The 17,114-nt window shown below is 38.4% G+C and overlaps 2 protein-coding genes across 3 annotated transcripts; both read right to left on the reverse strand.

The window, feature by feature from the left end:
• Window positions 1–3,471: 3,471 nt before the first annotated feature.
• On the reverse strand, window positions 3,472–6,858 carry LOC140761346 (cold-responsive protein kinase 1-like). 2 transcript variants are annotated; one of them, XM_073098624.1, is made up of 7 exons: window positions 6,553–6,858; window positions 5,427–5,467; window positions 5,208–5,317; window positions 4,912–5,122; window positions 4,561–4,798; window positions 4,276–4,426; window positions 3,472–4,097 (listed from the first exon to the last, which is right to left on the reverse strand). In XM_073098624.1, exons 1-7 carry the CDS (start codon window positions 6,612–6,614, stop codon window positions 3,729–3,731), a joined length of 1,182 nt encoding a protein of 393 aa, XP_072954725.1. In that variant the 5' UTR covers window positions 6,615–6,858; the 3' UTR covers window positions 3,472–3,728. The 2 variants fall into 2 exon arrangements, with proteins under 2 accessions (XP_072954725.1, XP_072954727.1); XM_073098626.1 differs by having other exon boundaries at window positions 3,473–4,097; window positions 5,427–5,563.
• A 2,746-nt stretch (window positions 6,859–9,604) lies between these two features.
• On the reverse strand, window positions 9,605–11,367 carry LOC140761091 (patatin-like protein 3). Its single transcript, XM_073098279.1, has 3 exons — window positions 10,482–11,367; window positions 10,180–10,242; window positions 9,605–10,080 (listed from the first exon to the last, which is right to left on the reverse strand). Exons 1-3 carry the CDS (start codon window positions 11,304–11,306, stop codon window positions 9,811–9,813), a joined length of 1,158 nt encoding a protein of 385 aa, XP_072954380.1. The 5' UTR covers window positions 11,307–11,367; the 3' UTR covers window positions 9,605–9,810.
• Between the last annotated feature and the right edge of the window lie 5,747 nt (window positions 11,368–17,114).

The raw sequence follows: 17,114 nt of genomic DNA on the forward strand, positions 1-17,114 counted from the left end.
TACTAATTTCTAATTGTTTTGGAGTCAAAAGTTCCATCTTCTCCATCCAACAAAAAGTCTTAAAGTTCGAAGAATTAAAGATTGTCCAATCGAGTGAAGATATTAAGGATATTTAAAGTTGGATTCTCTTAGATATACTAGGCATGCAATAGTACTGCTCCTGATGCTGATACACGAATCGAAGGGGGTGGGGCAAAGAAAAGAAGCAAGAGATATTATAAGTGTCTAGTTTATTCTCTTCTGCATTTTAGCATCATAACATACTAGAAGTAAAATTAAGAAGAAGAAAACATTATCTTGGATATGATTGGTAGGATGAGGTTGGCCAAAAGAATCCGAGTTCATCCAAGTGCTCCAGACAAACTGCACTCCAGAAGAGGAGAGAAGAAAAGAAAAAGATATACCCCCTTAAGAGGGATGTGAAGAAAGCCAGCAGGCTTTTCCCCTCTCTCTCTCTATCTATCTCAGAGTTCTGAGAGAGAGAGAGAGAGAGAGAGATAATGGTGATGATCTTTTATAACTCTCTTCTTTATAATTTCAGCTTGTTATATATGTCTTTAGGTCTGTAGAGGAGAACATGCATCATATATACCTAGATAGTTTGTGGAGTTGGAAGTCATACCCTAAAAAAGTATCTCTTTTTGGGAAATATTTTAATACTGGGGTTCTTGCTTTATAGTAAGAAATTAATCACCTCCCCCACTATGGCCTATAAATCCTCCGTCACCTCCTTCCTTGACCCTTCATCCCTCTCCTCTCCTTTTCTCTTCTTTACTCTTATCGCTCTCTCTATATATATATATCTCCTCTTTCAATTCTCTTCATAGATGCCAAGAGAGAAATGTTTTAATCTCATTTTGGAAGGAGAAGCGCGTATTTTTTTAGCTTCTTAGAGAGGAAATTAACAGGTGAAGTTGGCCATGCCTGGCTCCCTGTATGCCACACATATAGACTAATCCATGGCGAGATTGGCTGCTGTGGGTGGCGTGCAAGGAGCCAAGCATGCCTTCTCTCTCTATCTCTCTCTATTTATAATATGCTTGCTTTTTTCCCCCCCCTATTATTTCATATATGTTTGTTGATTTAGAGGAGAAGTGAATGAAATGTGTAGAGCTACTTTATGACTACTTCTGATGTTATGATTTAACTTGTTTGTAGGGATCAAAGGGCTGGTAATTACTAGGATCCAATGTTTGGAAGATTAACTCTTCTTCTAAGCTGCTTCTTAATATGTATTCTTCTCTTCCTCTTACAGATATTTGTACTGTGATTTACTTCGTCTCATGGAATAATACATTGATTCTATGGTGGATGGAGAGAATCTCAGAGATTTGGTGCTCTTTTATCATTCCATGTAAAGCAGTAAGAAGTATATATGTATTTCATTATTTTACTACCATATTTCATGGAAGGAAGAAAAGTTTTTGATATCGTTTTCTTCTAAAATGGTGACAAAAAAGAATCAAAAAGTGATGATTTAATGTGAGTTTCTTGTGTTGTTGCCTTCACTTGATATGGATAGATTTTATACCACAGTTGGTGTCATATGTAATAGATGGAAACCTTTGCTTATAAAGATTATACATTGCACCTGCTTTGATAACTTCCTCATTTGGTAGATTTACATTGTTATCTTATGATATGATTTCTGATACGAAGGATTGCTTAATAGCTTGTGAAATTTTATTTACAACTCTGAGCCATTGCAACTCCATTGCTAGGATTTTTTTCTTTTTCTTTTCTTTTTTTCCCCCCCTTCCATTTGTGGAATATCCACCTCCAATTCTTGCACAAATGCACATTGAAGAGTTCATTGTATCACCACCACCATCTCTTTTTGACTTCATTGTTTCTCTTATTTCTCCCATGAGGAAGCTTAGATTGGACGCAGATGTACACTAGCCATTGTTCTCAGCAATCTCATCCCGTTATAATGAACTCATATACTTGGCAATGTAGTCATTAAGTGCAAGCCCAAGTTCAATAAAACCTCAGAATTTGTGAAACGTATATATACATCTTCATGTGAAAACAATAATAATGTGGATTGTAGAATGCTTACTAGTTTGGCTCTTGACTCTCTTAGTAGTCTTATACATTAAAGTGCAGCCCTTAATGCTCCAAATGGTAACAATTAGCTCAATGTTCTTGGAACTTGGCATTCTGATCAATCACACCACATTCTCTTGAGACTAGAAACTTTCTTGCAAGATGCCATTAGTAGGATTCCAAGCTCTCTCTCTCTCTCTCTCTCTCTCTCTCTCTCTCATTTTTCTCTCTACAGCAAAGAGTATAGTAGTAGGACTTCCAAGCAAACCATGGCAACCAATCACCACTCTTCCATCGAGAGTATACAAATGTATATGAAGCTAAGCAAATAAAGAGTAGAAATTAAGTAACATGCATTATATAAAGTCGAAACCTCGATCTTCCAATGAAAGCAAGTTTGAAAGCTAGTTAAATCATATTATTAACGAAGAGATGGGTTTGGTGCAAGATACAAAATACTTTTGGAGGTGTCCTTGTTGCAGGTACTGCAACCAAACAAATGGTAGCCCCAAGTGCTGTCCTTTGAGAGAGGGAGAGAGGCAGGCAGGCTTTCTCTTGTTCCGAGGAGTAGTAGGTGGTGGGGGAAGAGAGGAAGGCTTTGGTTCTCCTCCAAAGGAATTTTCAAGAGCAGACAAAGGAGCCCATCAGACCACCTCAATCTCAAACACTTTCTACTATTCCCGAGGCATATAAGTCTAAATGAATACACTTAAGACCATAGTGCCTATGCACCACCAATTGCAACCAAAGTACTTGTTGGAAATACCAATATTCTTCTCTAGTAAATTTTTATAAAATACAAAACACCTTCTTATTTCGCCCTTTTTTTTATTTAATTTTTTTCAATCATTAATAATTTATTATTTCATTCATATTTTTACGCTTTTTTTTTTAAAAAAAAATTCTGTCTTTACGATATGAAAAATTAATTAATAATTATTTCTAGTTTCTTATGCTAAATTTAACTTCAGTATATATATATATATTTAAATTATATATATATATATATATATGAAAGTATAACAATAATGAAAGAAAATATAAGGTGTGGAAAAATGTTACCCACTAAATACTATAAATGAATCCGTGAAATGCTTCTTTGTCTTTTTATTTCCCCCCTCTCGATGAATGAATGTAATCATTAGCCAATCCGTGATTTTAGGCCCTTGTTTCTCGCATATAATGCGACTCAACGTTGATAAAAAAAACTAGGGTTTGAGAATACCACCATCGTTTTCCAACGGATAACGGTAATGCCATTCGACCGTTGGGAGGTAATTTCATCAATTTACTGATTATATTTATTTGGAGTTATTTTTATCTTTTAACCTCCAAAATATTTCTTATAATAACCGTAGATTGTCTTCGAATATATTCTCGAGTACACAACACTCCAGGTGATAGATTACAGCAACACATTGTTTCAGCCCAAGGTTTTAAATCCCCCACCTTCTAATATAAAGCTATTATTTATGGGCACAAAGGTAATGCACAATTAAGTACAAATGATTGTCGAGACCACAAAATGCTATAAGAATTCATTGTCAATGGACAAAAAAAAAAAGAAAAGAAAAGATGGCCCTCTTTGTTCTTTCTCTGAGTATTGGATTCCAAGTAACTATATACAGAACATGGACCAATTTTTTTTTTTTAAAAAAAAAAAAGAGAGAGAGAAATGATCAATCTGTGCTCATGGAATCTACATGAACTCTTGTATAGATAGAGTTGTCTGACATGGTTGAAGTGCCCATAAAATTGGATGACATAGTAGAGGATGTGTGAATTTCTTTATCCTTCCTCTGGCTTCTAATCTTAAGATCCATGAAATCATTAATTACAGCAGGCCTGCTGATTTCCTCTGAGTCAATGTTCTTTTCACCGGTCAGCATCTTGATGACTGTCGACATGGGAGGTCGAAGTTTTGTAGCCTCTTGTGTGCACAACAGTCCAATTTTTAAAAACCTACAAGCCTCCTCGATGTCCAAGTCATGGTCTAAAGAAGAATCTACGATCTTTGCCAGCTTTCCAAGGTTATATTGCAGCCAAGTCTGCAGAAGAAACTCAGGCATGATATAGTTTGTAATGCATAATTTACATAACACATTCTCGAGGCAACAAAAAACTGATAGGATTCTAGAAATGAAAGGTGTTCCACTGGAAAAGAATTTTATCAGTCAGATGTCAATTTAGTCATGCATTCTACAAGCGTATGAATGAATGCCTTACCCTTTCGAGAAGAATCTGGTCATCATACGGTAATCCCGGGTCCATGTTACATCGCCCGCTAACTATTTCTAGTAAAAGAACACCAAAGCTGTAAACATCTGATTTTCTAGTAACTTGCCCTCGAATTGCATACTCAGGAGCCAAGTAGCCTCTGAAAAGAAAGTAAAAAAAATTGAATAGCCATGAGAGAAGGTAAAATGTATTTGGTGGCAAACTAATGTTAGATTGACAGAATCACATGAATGATGAGAAGCTAGAGAGTGAAAAACACAGCATCAAACTCACATAGTTCCTGCAACCCGAGTGCTTACGTGCGTCATATTTGGTGGCAGAAGCTTTGCTAAACCGAAATCAGATATTGTCGGAGTGAGATCCTTATCTAGAAGAATATTGCTTGCTTTGATATCCCGATGAACAATATGTGGATGGACTTCCTCATGAAGGAATGCTAGTCCTCGGGCAACACCAATGCAAATTTTAACTCGAGTTCTCCAGTTGAACTGAATATTACTGTGATCAGAACCTGATTGTCGACAAGAACAAGCACATTTATGTTGTTAGAAGAAACTAAGAAAATCTTGAAAAGATTTGAGGATAGAAATGAATCAAGTAAGAAGTTGGGGAAACACCAGTTACCTAGAAGAGTTTGTGCAAGACTATTATTTTCAAGATAATTGTAAACAAGTATTCGGTGAGTTCCTTCCACACAACAGCCATGAAGCTGCACAAGATTCTCATGCACAATATTGGAGATCACAGTAAGTTCATTCAAAAACTCGCGTGTCCCTTGTCTTGACTCTGAGGAAAGCACCTTCACCGCAACAACTTTCCCATTTTTTAATTTTCCCTACACCAATTAATGACAGAATATATCAGTTCAAGTTCAATTTTAGACCCATAACACAGCCTACATAATCTGTATGTGAAAGTACCTTGTAGACAGAACCAAAACCTCCCTCACCAACCTTATTGCTGAAATCTCCAGTTGCCTTTCTCAATTCGTTATAAGAGTAGATCGTTACATTTCCAGTGCCCAGAATATCTAAATAGATATGAGCAAACTGTCAAGTTTAAACTAGAAGGGTTGCATCGTACTCCAAAGAATGGAGGTAGATAATAGTTAAGTCTATCAGCTGCAAAAGAACATTAACCTTCACCGCCTTGAAAACTTTGCTGCTGCAAAGCCCTTTTCCTATTGAACAAGAAAGAGAAGCAAGTCATTACTGAATGACCAGACTACTGAATAGCCCTTTTATGCTTGGAGTTGAATTAAATGAATTGAGGTTATCTGCAACATTTAGACAAAACAATCAGGGATAGGTACCAACCATATCCTGGTAAATGGAGGAAACAAGGAATAGAAAACACAAAAGGACAATTTCAACAGCAGCAGTAACAAAAATTCACAAGCTTTTGCCTGGAAAACTTTGTCCTTGATATCTGGTGCCTCAATTCTCCCTTCCTTGTCCTAAGCGAAAATTTTCCCTTTTCATCAATGTGGCTTTTCCACGTCTTCATTTACTAACTAAAAGTCCACAGTAGTATTTAATTTTACCCTAAGATATCTTAAATTGGTTGGATGGTAATGACAAGCCCATGTGCCATAATTCCTAATGCCTTCCAAGCTAGAAAGAAAAACTTATTCTGATTACAACAATAGGATAAAGTGAATTTTTCATCTCCATTCCTCTCAACTAATTTCCTACCGGTATCCATCCCCGTCACCACACGGGCAAATGCTTATACATCTACTTCTCCAGGAAAACAGATTCACATGGTAAAAACAAGCCTAAAGATGAATCTAATACTCTTGACCTCTAGGTGTGCCAACCGTTCAATACTAGTTGGTTATATGCAAATACCCATTCACAGACTGGGAAATAGGGAGAGGCCCATGATTCATAACATATGGTGTTCATCTTGGAAGCCAGGGAAGGAGGAGGCGGTTGTGGTTGGGAACAGTTGCCTCTATGGCACTCAACTAATAAATATATATCGCATAAGTACAAGAGAAATGAATGGGTACCCGTGCGGCCATGCCCCCTCTTCCCCAAACTCCCCAAACACAAACATAGACAGATTTACTCAAACCTTGCGTAGCTCCACTAAATTCGTGAAATCTTAGGCATAATTATTCAGAGCCAATCAAGTACAGACCCTTCCAAACAATAAACTTGCTACCAGAAACCCCGTTAACACTCTAAAAATCATTTAATTTCTAATCTTAATCTGATTCATAAAGAAAGAAAAGAAGCAAGACCCAACAAAGGAATTCACCTGGAACCACCAGCGGAGAGGCAGGCGAAGGACAAAGACCGAGAAAAAGCCGCCACCCCCATGGACACGGCCTACGTTAGCACCTCTCACCGACCAGCGAGCCCCCGGGGCTACGGTTTGATCCAAAGATCAAAGGAACCAAAATAAAACCCACGGGTCGATCCCAGGAGGGCAAATCACCGTCAGACGGCGAGACGACGACGAACCCGGAGGCGGCGCACGTTAGCAACCTCCTCGCTCAAGAGACGGGAAGAAGAAGAAGAGGAGGAAGAAGAAGAGAAGAAGAGAAGAAGTTTGGTTACACTTAGGTGTGGGTATATAACTATATATATAAATATAATATTTGTCGTCGTTCTAGGGAAGTAGGAGGTCGTTATGAAATAAAAGGACGAGTATGGACGGACTTTGGAGATTAAACCTTAGAAAGTAGTATTTTAATAATAATAATAAAATAATAATAAGTTTGATCGAGTCAAAGATTTGACTCACCACCGAGCCGGCGGCTCAAACTACCAGACCACCGAGTTGAACCGGTCGAGAAAACCGTGTGGCCCCCTCCCTCACTCCCTTTCGCTACTCGGACCGGACCGATGTCCTTAACCCACCCGGCTTCGTTGGGTTTGGGTTGGCCCGAGCTTTCCTCCAAAACGACATTTTATCCCATGATTTCTATTTGCTTAATCTACCCAATTCTCCCTTTTGTCAATCATTCACGCTGCCAATTTCTTTTTCTTTCTTTTTTCCCCCCAAAGAAAAGAATAAAAAATTACTAATGAAGTTGTTGATGCTTCACTATTATAAGAGAAAGTATATATATATATATAAACAGAGGATGATCATTTTGCCTTGCAACTCTTTTTTGACCTTCCTTTACTCAAGATTTTGGCATTGCATGGATTTGCGGGCAGGCACTTGGATCATAATTTCTTCTTCTTTTTAATGCATAACATCTTGGTTTCAATTGTTATTTAAAGGGAGATTAAGACAAATTATAAGTCCATGGCATTTAGAATGATTATTTCTTTTTCTTAGATGACTAAGTACAAGTTGAGATCTTCCTCATTCTAGTTCTTTATATCCCCAAGAAAAAGAAAAAGAAAAGGAAGAGGTAAAGTTGCTTATTAAACTCCCACTTGGCAAGAGTTGAAGCAAATTTAAGAGATCTTTTATCCTTTTAGGTCACTCATTGTTATAGCAGCCATCCTTATTATAATCCTCATTTTATCGAGAATGCATATTTCATTTGTTCACAAGCAAAAATTGACTCTGATGTATGCTTCAATTGTTCTTGGATAGGTTTCAGAGTTAACCAACAATGCAATGTCTAAATTAAGTCAAGTTTTCCTCTTAATGTTGATGCATCTAACTAAAATGTCCAAAGTCTAAAGTCAACATATCAAATTAATTACTCAAGATGTACAAATCAATGGGTCACTAGATGATATGATTGTTTCCCTCAATTATGTTAAGTCTCTTAAAATGCAGAGAAAAAATGGATTAAACTATAGGCCACAACGAATTTATGCAAGTTACCTGTCGGAGCTACTACCTCACCCTCTCCTTTCTCCTTCCTCTTTCCTTTTCAATCTTCTATCTAGTTCTCTATCACCGCCCATGGTACTTATTTATAGATTGATCTCAAATAAGACTCGGTTCAAGAATAAATGAGTCCAACCTAAATAATTTGTCTAATTTTGAAATTAATTATGAACCAAACTTGACCAGAAGCCAGCTCGTTCAGACTCATCTACATCCCTCCCTCCCAGGTGTCATCAATTATGTGTGCTAACGTGACATTGACAAATTCATCTTTGGAATTTATGAAGGAAAATTTAGTGTACCAAGATCTTTCCAGTCCTTCTGAAGTCATTTTCTCGCGTATGGGGGGGAGAAGAACACAATTAAATAAGTTTGATTCAAGATTTTCAGGGAATGAAAAGCAGCTACAGAGAGATATTATGAGAAACACTAAATGACAAGATTCCGAGGATGTAAAATTTGACTTCAAATATAGAAAGTTCTGGTGAAAAGAATTGTGTCAATTTGACTTTATAGATAACGATAACTTATTTTTCTCCCAGCATTAGAATAATAAACACTAGAAGAAGTAGATCATTGATTTTGTCAATTTGATGTCATATATTACTCCACTTCAGCATATATATATATATATATAATTTTGATGGCATAAATCTCTATAGCTGCAAATGAATGTTGGCCTACTTCACTCAAATTGGCCCTTAGAATCAGCCCAAAAGGCCACACAATTTAATGACACATATTTTGTGTGAATAACCCATGACAGGAAAACAAATAAATTTCTCTCCAATACATCACATAATAATCATGAGACAACTTTTACGCATGCTAGTTGTACAATTTTGATGACCTAGCTAGGCTTATTATTATTATTATTATTATTATTCAGATGGCCAACTAATACTCCTACCCCAGTCCCAGGGGTAGTATTTAAAATCAATTTTGATGGGTCGTGGGACCCTTTGGATAACTCAGCTGGCATTGACACTGTTATAAGAAATAACCTAGCTGAAGTACTAAACCTTATAGCATATCTCGGTGACTACTGCAGTAAACCAAAAATATGATGATGTCATTTATAAAGGTGACTATAGTATAGTGATGGATGTGGTCAATAAATCTTAAAAATCCCCATGGGTGATTAATATTCCCATGTAAACTTTTTGCTTTACTATTAAACATACTGGCTGAGTTTATAAATAAAAGTATTTAAGTGTTCTGCCTATAGCCTGCGAACATCACTGCTCTCTGTTTACCTGGGTCCTAGTGAACGAGAAGGTTGAAATGAACTAGTGTTTAACATAATAGAAAAGGGTATGAAGAATGCAACTTAAAGAATATTAGTATAGTACTCGAATAAGAGTTTGTTTGATGGTCAATATTCAGATATGAATGCATGCAGTAATGGGATTGAAAAATGCTGACGAGCAAGTTGAAGAGTATCAACACTGATGTAATGAAAATAAATAGAGGATAAAAACAGAGAGTATTGTCACTAACCAACACCAACAAAAGAGATGAAGTTGATCCATTATTCTTTATTGTTTATCTGGGCTCCTCAAATTGACATGTTAACTGCCATATATTATGTACAATCTCATGGATCTCCTCTTGCATCCTGGCCGTCCAATAAGCTGGCCCATGGGGAGAGACCACTCAATCGACGGCTGGGAGAAAAGGGGGAAAAAAGAGAAGGTGCAGAAGTGACACGTGTCGAGATCAAGGTGAGTCGGACGAGGCCGTCAAGACGGTGGTCACGGTGGTGGAGGAAGACGACGACGTCCGTGGGGTAATCGCTGGTTTGATCAGGACCGTCGGTATTTGGCTCATCGCCCTCCGCTCCTTCTCTCTGATCAGCTCCCCCGCCACGAACTCCAATCTCTCGCCGTTGGTCGACGCCGTTATCTTTCTCCCAAGGAATAGAACGGACTCCACGCTCCGTTCCGTTAGTGCCTCCGCCGCCGTCATCCCAGTGCTAACCCCGTTTCCCTGGAATAATACCGAGTACCAAACCCACTTTTTAAAAATGTGCACGCTTTATTTAATAAAGTTTCAATTATTTTTGTCTTTTCTCAAATTAATTAATACCTGAATTCGGATATAGTTCGTCGCCCGTTTCTCGCCGAAAGCTAATGCCACCGCTTGATCCACCTGAATTTAATAATATACGAATAAATTTAAAAGGAAAAAAGAATGACCCAATTGATTACGTTATTATTCTAATTATTTATACGAATTAAACCTTGTACTGTAATTTTTTTTAAGGAATATGAGCGAAAAATCACTGTAATCTAAATAATATACTTTTTAGACTCTGAGAAGTAAATCTGTTAAAACGTAAGGTGTTAATTGCAAATGTCCAGTAAAAAAAATTAAGAAGAGTGTCGTACCATATCAGCTTGGCCAGCACCGGCGATGCGGAGGAGCTCCGCCTCTCTCGCGGCGGCACAGCTCCCGATGGAGAGTACGACGAGGTCTTCCACGCCAGCGACGAAGGGGAACTCCTGCTTGTTGTGTAGCACGTGCGTGATCGCTGCGGCAGTCGGGTTCCCCATCGCCACCGCCCCACCGGCCGCGCGGATCCTCGTCTGTCCATCCACCGACGCCACCTCCTCCGCCGCCGCCGCGGCGCACGTGGCGGCGCACACCTCCCGCATAAAGAAGTCGTACCCGTCCCCCTCCACCGCGTCCGCACGCGAGAAGACGAACGGCGCCTTCGTCCCCAAATCGTAGCAGGGGATCAACAAGGGCTTCACGGCGTCCCTCACCGTCGCATCCCCAAAGATCCGCCGGAATATTCCCTCCGATCTCCGGAGAATTTTACTGACGAGGCTCTTCCGCCTACCGGCGGCCATACGCCGCCGGTTCTTGGCGAGGATCCCGGCCGCCTCGGCGGCGGAAAGGAGCGGGCGGCCGTCTGGGCCACGGGTAAAGAGCATCGCGGCGAGGACCCCGCCAGCACCGGATCCTGCCGCGGCGTCAAAGAAGTCAGCGATCCGGGCGTCGGGGTCACCGGAGAGGTCTCGAAGGCGGGACTCGAGGAGGGAAAGTGCAGCTCCGGCGAGGAGCCCCCCGTCGGCGGATCCGCCGTCAATGGAGAGGATGCGGACCTTCCCCCTCCCCCCCGCCGCTGCCGATTTCGCCGGCGGCGAGCCGTAGCCCGAGAGGAACTTGCTCTCGAGGATGGAGAAGATCTCGTAGCTCAGTTTGTCCATCACTCCCTCCGTCTAGTCGTCTACAACAAATGTGAGAATGTGAGATGTCAAGCTGTGGAAATCGGAAGCTACTCGAATCGATCTTTTATAGAGAGGAGGAAAGGCGCAGGTTTAGTCGTGCGCACGACCCCGCGCAGGTTAGCGCACATCAGAGGGTCATTTCTCACACGTGTGGCCAGGCACGGGAAATGGCAACGTGGCGAGAGGCGAGAGGCCGTGGGGGGGGATATTAGGCTGTCGGGTGCGCGGCGGACACGGCCAAAATGCGATCAAATATTTTTTTTCCTAATAAAAATATCCAAAATAAATTCACAATCGTGTACAAAAAAGAATCAAATAATAAAAATATATAACTTAATTTCATAAACTAAAGTTTTGGAAGTCGCAACGCAAAGGCCATGTCCTCCCTTGTCTCATGCTAGTTACTAGGCAATGCCGTATATAAAACTCAGTTTAGATTAATAGATACCTTGCCAAGGCTTAATGGTTGCCCAAATTAATTGATTTCAATTTTAGATGGGTTGAGCTAATAAACTAAGTCCTCGGAAGCCACAATGGCAGAGGCTATGTCCTTCTTTGTCTCTTGGTGGAAGGATAAGATCATAACTCATAACTCAAAAGAAGTTAGGTTAGGTGCATGCCAAAGTCTACTGTTTAAATGTTTAATTAATATTTTTAGACCCCCCCCTCCCCCCCTCCCCCCCTTCAATTATTTCTCCTCCTATCTTAGAGACGCATGGCATCTCTTTGGGCCATCCATCTCTCTGTGCCGTCGCTATCTATCTAGTATTTCTATCTAGATGTATGTTTGTCGTATTTATTTTTTTTAAGAAAAGAAAAAAATCTCTTCGGATTCTTAGACTCAACAATCTAATAAATTTATCAATTTTTTTTAATATATTTTATCTTTTATCATTATTCGATGCCTACATCTTATTTTTCAATGCCTCAAACCCCCCCCATACTAGCCGACCAAGAATATTATGTATATAATAAATTGATGAACTTTATCATTTGTCCTCGTCTTTTAGCACTTGTTATGTATAGTAAAACACTAAAACTTAGTGTGCTTTTACCAAGAGTTGTCATCGATGCCATCTACCATTCTTGCTGTTCATCACAGTCTTTGTCTCCATTGCATTCAAAGGAAAGTCACAAGAGTTTACTTCATCCAAGATCTGCTAGCTAGCAGCCATGTCCTTTTTTTTTTGTTCTTTTTTCCTTTCCTTCTGCCTCAATGCAATGGAATCAGATCTACAATAGCTGTCTAGACACTGAGATTCACCTGCCGTACACATTAAAAGAGCTGTGTCGGCGCTAGGATATAAATTTTTTTACTGGTAAAATTTTAAATTATCCTGTAAGAGTATGCCTAAAATTATTATTATTATTATTATTATTTCGTTTGTATTACTTCGTGTCCGTGTGATTTAGACTGGTGTGAAATTGATTTTTTTTTTAATTCAAACTTAACAGAGAAATTATGTATTATTGTAATACTCCTATGATATGAATAATTCTATTGATTGGGTAAATATGAGTCTTCTAACTATATTTTTTAAAATCATTCAAAATTTTATTCCATAGTCGTATGTTTAAAATGAAAGTATTCTATAATATTTAATAACTAAAAATTTGAGGCTTGTAATCTAAAGTGTGGGAGGGCAAAATTGATTTGCATATGACGCCCTATCTTTTAATGAAATTGTGATTTATACTCTTCATTTTTATTATTTATAAATCAAACTCTACAATTTAATGAATATGTGCAAAAAACACTATGTTGTTAGATCTTTTAATTAAACTTAATCTGTTACGAATAAGATCTGGACCGATCTAGACGTAAGAAAATTATAAAAATTTAGGTGGAGGTAGCCTCGTAAGATATGGTTATAATGGCTTTGTTTTACAAAAATCGAAGGTCGGGATGAAAAGTAAAAAATAAAATAGTAGAGATAAGTCAGAGAGGGTAGAACGGTAAATATCTAACGTTGTGAGGGTCGTTAAAGGATGGAAGATGGTCAAGGGTGGTGGTGGATGGCTGTATTGTAGGGTGGCTACTGGAGGTGGGCTGGCTACTTAGGAACTTGTTGTGCCAATTAGTAGATTCGAGTTCGCCTTCTAGAGTTCGCCTAGGAACATGACGTAGGTTAGCTGGCGCTTGCACTTATGATTGTTGAGTACAAAGCGGCGCGTGATCATCTGTCGGTTAGGCTGAGCCATTGGTGTAGGCTGAGTTGAGGCAAATGCCGTCTCTAATGGGTCGTGGGTTTGAGCCGTCTTTCTTCTCTCCTCCTTGCGAATCTAGTTCAGCTAATCTAACTTGGACTCCATCAAAACAGTTAAAGAGAAGGCATCATCAGAAGTAGTGGCCCTCAAAGCCTTGACCTCAGCCTGAATGTCAGGCCTAAGCCTACTAATAAAGGTACTTTTCATGGCCGAGTCAGATTAGTTAGTGACTCGATTGCATATCCGCTCGAACTCCTCCTGATAAGCTCGAACGGTTGTTGACTGGGTCAACATAGTCAATATGGCCTGAAAGTCCTCGTACTAGGTTGGACCGAACCGAGCACAAATCGCATCCGCAAATCCTGCGAAGACTTGAATGGTCAATCCGCTTAGCCGACTGGTACCATCTAATCGCCACTTCCTCCAAGTGAAATGAGGCTAGATGGACCTTTTAGCGGTTGGGCGTGCCATGATACTTGAATAATTGCTCCGCTAGATAGGTCCAGTTTACCGGATCTTCTCTAGAACATTTTAGAAAATCAAGCTTGACAGTCCGAGCTTGAATCCCAAAATGTGGTCTGTCATCGTAGGCAAAGTGGCCTCAGGGTTGAGACTGGTCTCGTGGGTCATAGGCCCACGGGTTCGGCTCATGTCGCCCCTGGGCAGCATGTAGGTACGGCTCAACCTGATGACGTGGACCGACGGTTCATTCCACCATTCTTTCACGGGTTTGTACTTGTGCTTGGGGTCTTGTTCATGGGTTTCAAACTAGTTCACACGAGTTGGTCGAATCAGTTTCCGAAAATTTGGCTTGCCTAAAAAATCGTGTGCTTCATCTCTTTCATTCTAATAACCTGACCCTAACCCTAAGGTTGAATTTGGAATTCAGCCTAGGGGCGCCGCCACAGGGTGCATAGGGGGCGACAGCAGTTGGGTTTAGTCGGGGGTCACCAGTAGTCGACCCCTAGCTGGTCCTCGCGGAGGTGGAAGGGCTGCGAGTGACAGTGGATTGACAAACTCGGGCTCGGGCTCGAGCTAGTGTAGTGGTGGCCTTGGTGCATTATCGACCAGTACATCGGTGCCGGGTGACTCGTGAGATAGGGTTCTAATGGCTTTGTTTCACCTAAATCGGAGGTTAGAATGAAAAGTTAAAAATAAAATAGTCGAGATAGGTCAGAGAGGGCAGAACGGTAAATATTCAATATTGTGGTGGTTGTCGAAGGGTGGCAGATAGCCAAGAGTGGTGGTGGATGACCGTATTTTAGGGTGGCTACTAGAGGTAGGAGGTGGCTAGGGTTTTGAAGGTTGGGGTGTTTCTACGGCTATAATCTACTTCTAGAAAAATAAAGCAATCTAACCGCTAGATAAAAGATAAGGATGAAAATAATAATTAGCTAAATTCATATTTCTTCCAATAATCCATGATCAACACATGTTCACCCCTATATATAAGAGTAAAATTCATAGCGGATTCGATCCACATGCAGATTATCTGATTTATTTAAAATTCAAAATAATAAGATAAAGCTAAGTAACTAACTTGACTCGACTTAACCCATATGGTCGGATCGTAACATAATCAAACATCTGAGTAAAATTAACTATACTAAAAAATTATGAAAATATCTTCAACTAAATCATACTAATTTTAGTCATATTTGAAATAAGGACATTTTAGTACACATATCTATTAAATCATAGAGAAATTATGGTTTATACCCTATATTTTTACTATTTATAAATTGAGCCATATAATTTAGTGAATGTCTAAAAAATATCATGCTGTTAGATCTATTAGTTAAACTTAACTAAACATTTGGATAAAATTAATTATATTAAAAAATTATAAAAATATCTTCAATGAAGTCGTACTAATTTTAGTCATATTTAAAATAAGGATATTTTATTACACATATTATTTAAATCATAGGAAAATTATGGTTTATACCCTATATTTTTATTATTTATAAATCAAGCCTAATAATTTTAATGAATAGGTACAGAAAGTACAATGTTGTTAGATTTGTTAGTTAAACTTAACCAAACATCTGGATTAAATTAAATTATACTAAAAAAATTATGAAAATATCTTAAAATAAAAATATTTTGACTTAACGGAATATTATCACGTTGTTAGTTAAATCTAACTCGGGATGTTTTCTACACATATTTATTACATCATAAGATTCAATTTACAAATAATAAAAATATAGGATCTAAACTATAATTTTATCTTTTTCTTTATTGTTTTACAGTAACATTTGAAGATACTTAACAAATATACTCTACCTATAATTCTATGCTTAAGACTCTCTCAAAAGAGAAAGACTACCAATACAATTGGGTCATCTCAGTCATGAAAAAAGGATGTGACCACCAAGTTGTTGTTAAGTTTGCATCCATCCATTAATGCCGAAGGAATAGCAATTCTATCCACATACATGTCAATTTTCTGCTGCAGCTCTTAACCCTAACTGAAGACTTATCAACAGTACTGAACTTTGAATATAGATGGAAAAAGGAAAGTGGGAGATTCCGAGTCCGAATTCCACCAAATATATTATCGCTTTCTATATCAACTTGAAATAGTTTTCATATCAGATGACAAGTATAGAAGGTGGCATTGAAGAAAGGAATAGCTACCAACCAAGCTGCTCTTAGCTGTAAGAAATGGATCCTCTAAGATCCGTAGCACGTACGGCTATGACGGCATTCATGCATCAATTATTGAGGGGGTGATATATGATTGATGTACTGCAGGACAGTGTGTGACTTGTCAATATTGCATCAATGATTGGGAGAAATGTGAGCTCTCTCTTTCTATCTCTCTCTCTCTCTCTCTGTGTTACTCATAGGCCAAGGAATAGTAGTAGTACGCTACTGCCTTAAAGGAAGGGTTTGTCTTAGATTGCTTCACTGTTCTTCTTGAATTCATTCACCTTATTAAGATCTAATGGAAAAGGACATGGGGGATAATACTTCTATATTAAGATCACCACAAGTGTGATGTAAGTTCCACCAGTGGCAAGAACTGGAAAGGTCAAAATTTCTTATGTGATAGATGCCGTTGCAAATGTTAATTGTGGTCTCAAGTCTATAGATATTCCAAATATAAATAATAATTAAAATCTTGCGCCGACGTAGCTAACTCTGTTTCCATACCTTTACGTATCCTTTTGTATAGAAATACACCAAGTATCCTCTTTAATACCAAATATATTGTGCGTCTTTTTTAAGATAATATCTTTTCTTATGAAAAAAAATAATAGAACACTTAAAATAAGAGTATTTTATCTTCATTTTCTTTGGAGTAGAAAGAGCTACAGAGATGCTCTGTCCGGTAGGGGTGTAATTGAGCCTAGTTCTAATCAAGCTCCAATTTAAATTAATTTTAAATTTATATTTGTGATGAAGCTTAAATTAAATTAAGCTTAATTTTAAGTTTGAATCGAGCTTAAAATAAAGTTTAATTTAGAAATATAAATTAATAGAATTAAAATTTAGAACTAAATTTTATAAGATCAAAATACATAATAATCCACTTAAGTAAATAGTAGAATATAACATAATTATAGTATA

This window comes from Typha angustifolia, chromosome 6 (assembly GCF_048772165.1).
Source record: "Typha angustifolia cultivar Huaian chromosome 6, ASM4877216v1, whole genome shotgun sequence".
In the NCBI taxonomy this organism is placed as follows: Eukaryota; Viridiplantae; Streptophyta; class Magnoliopsida; order Poales; family Typhaceae; genus Typha; species Typha angustifolia.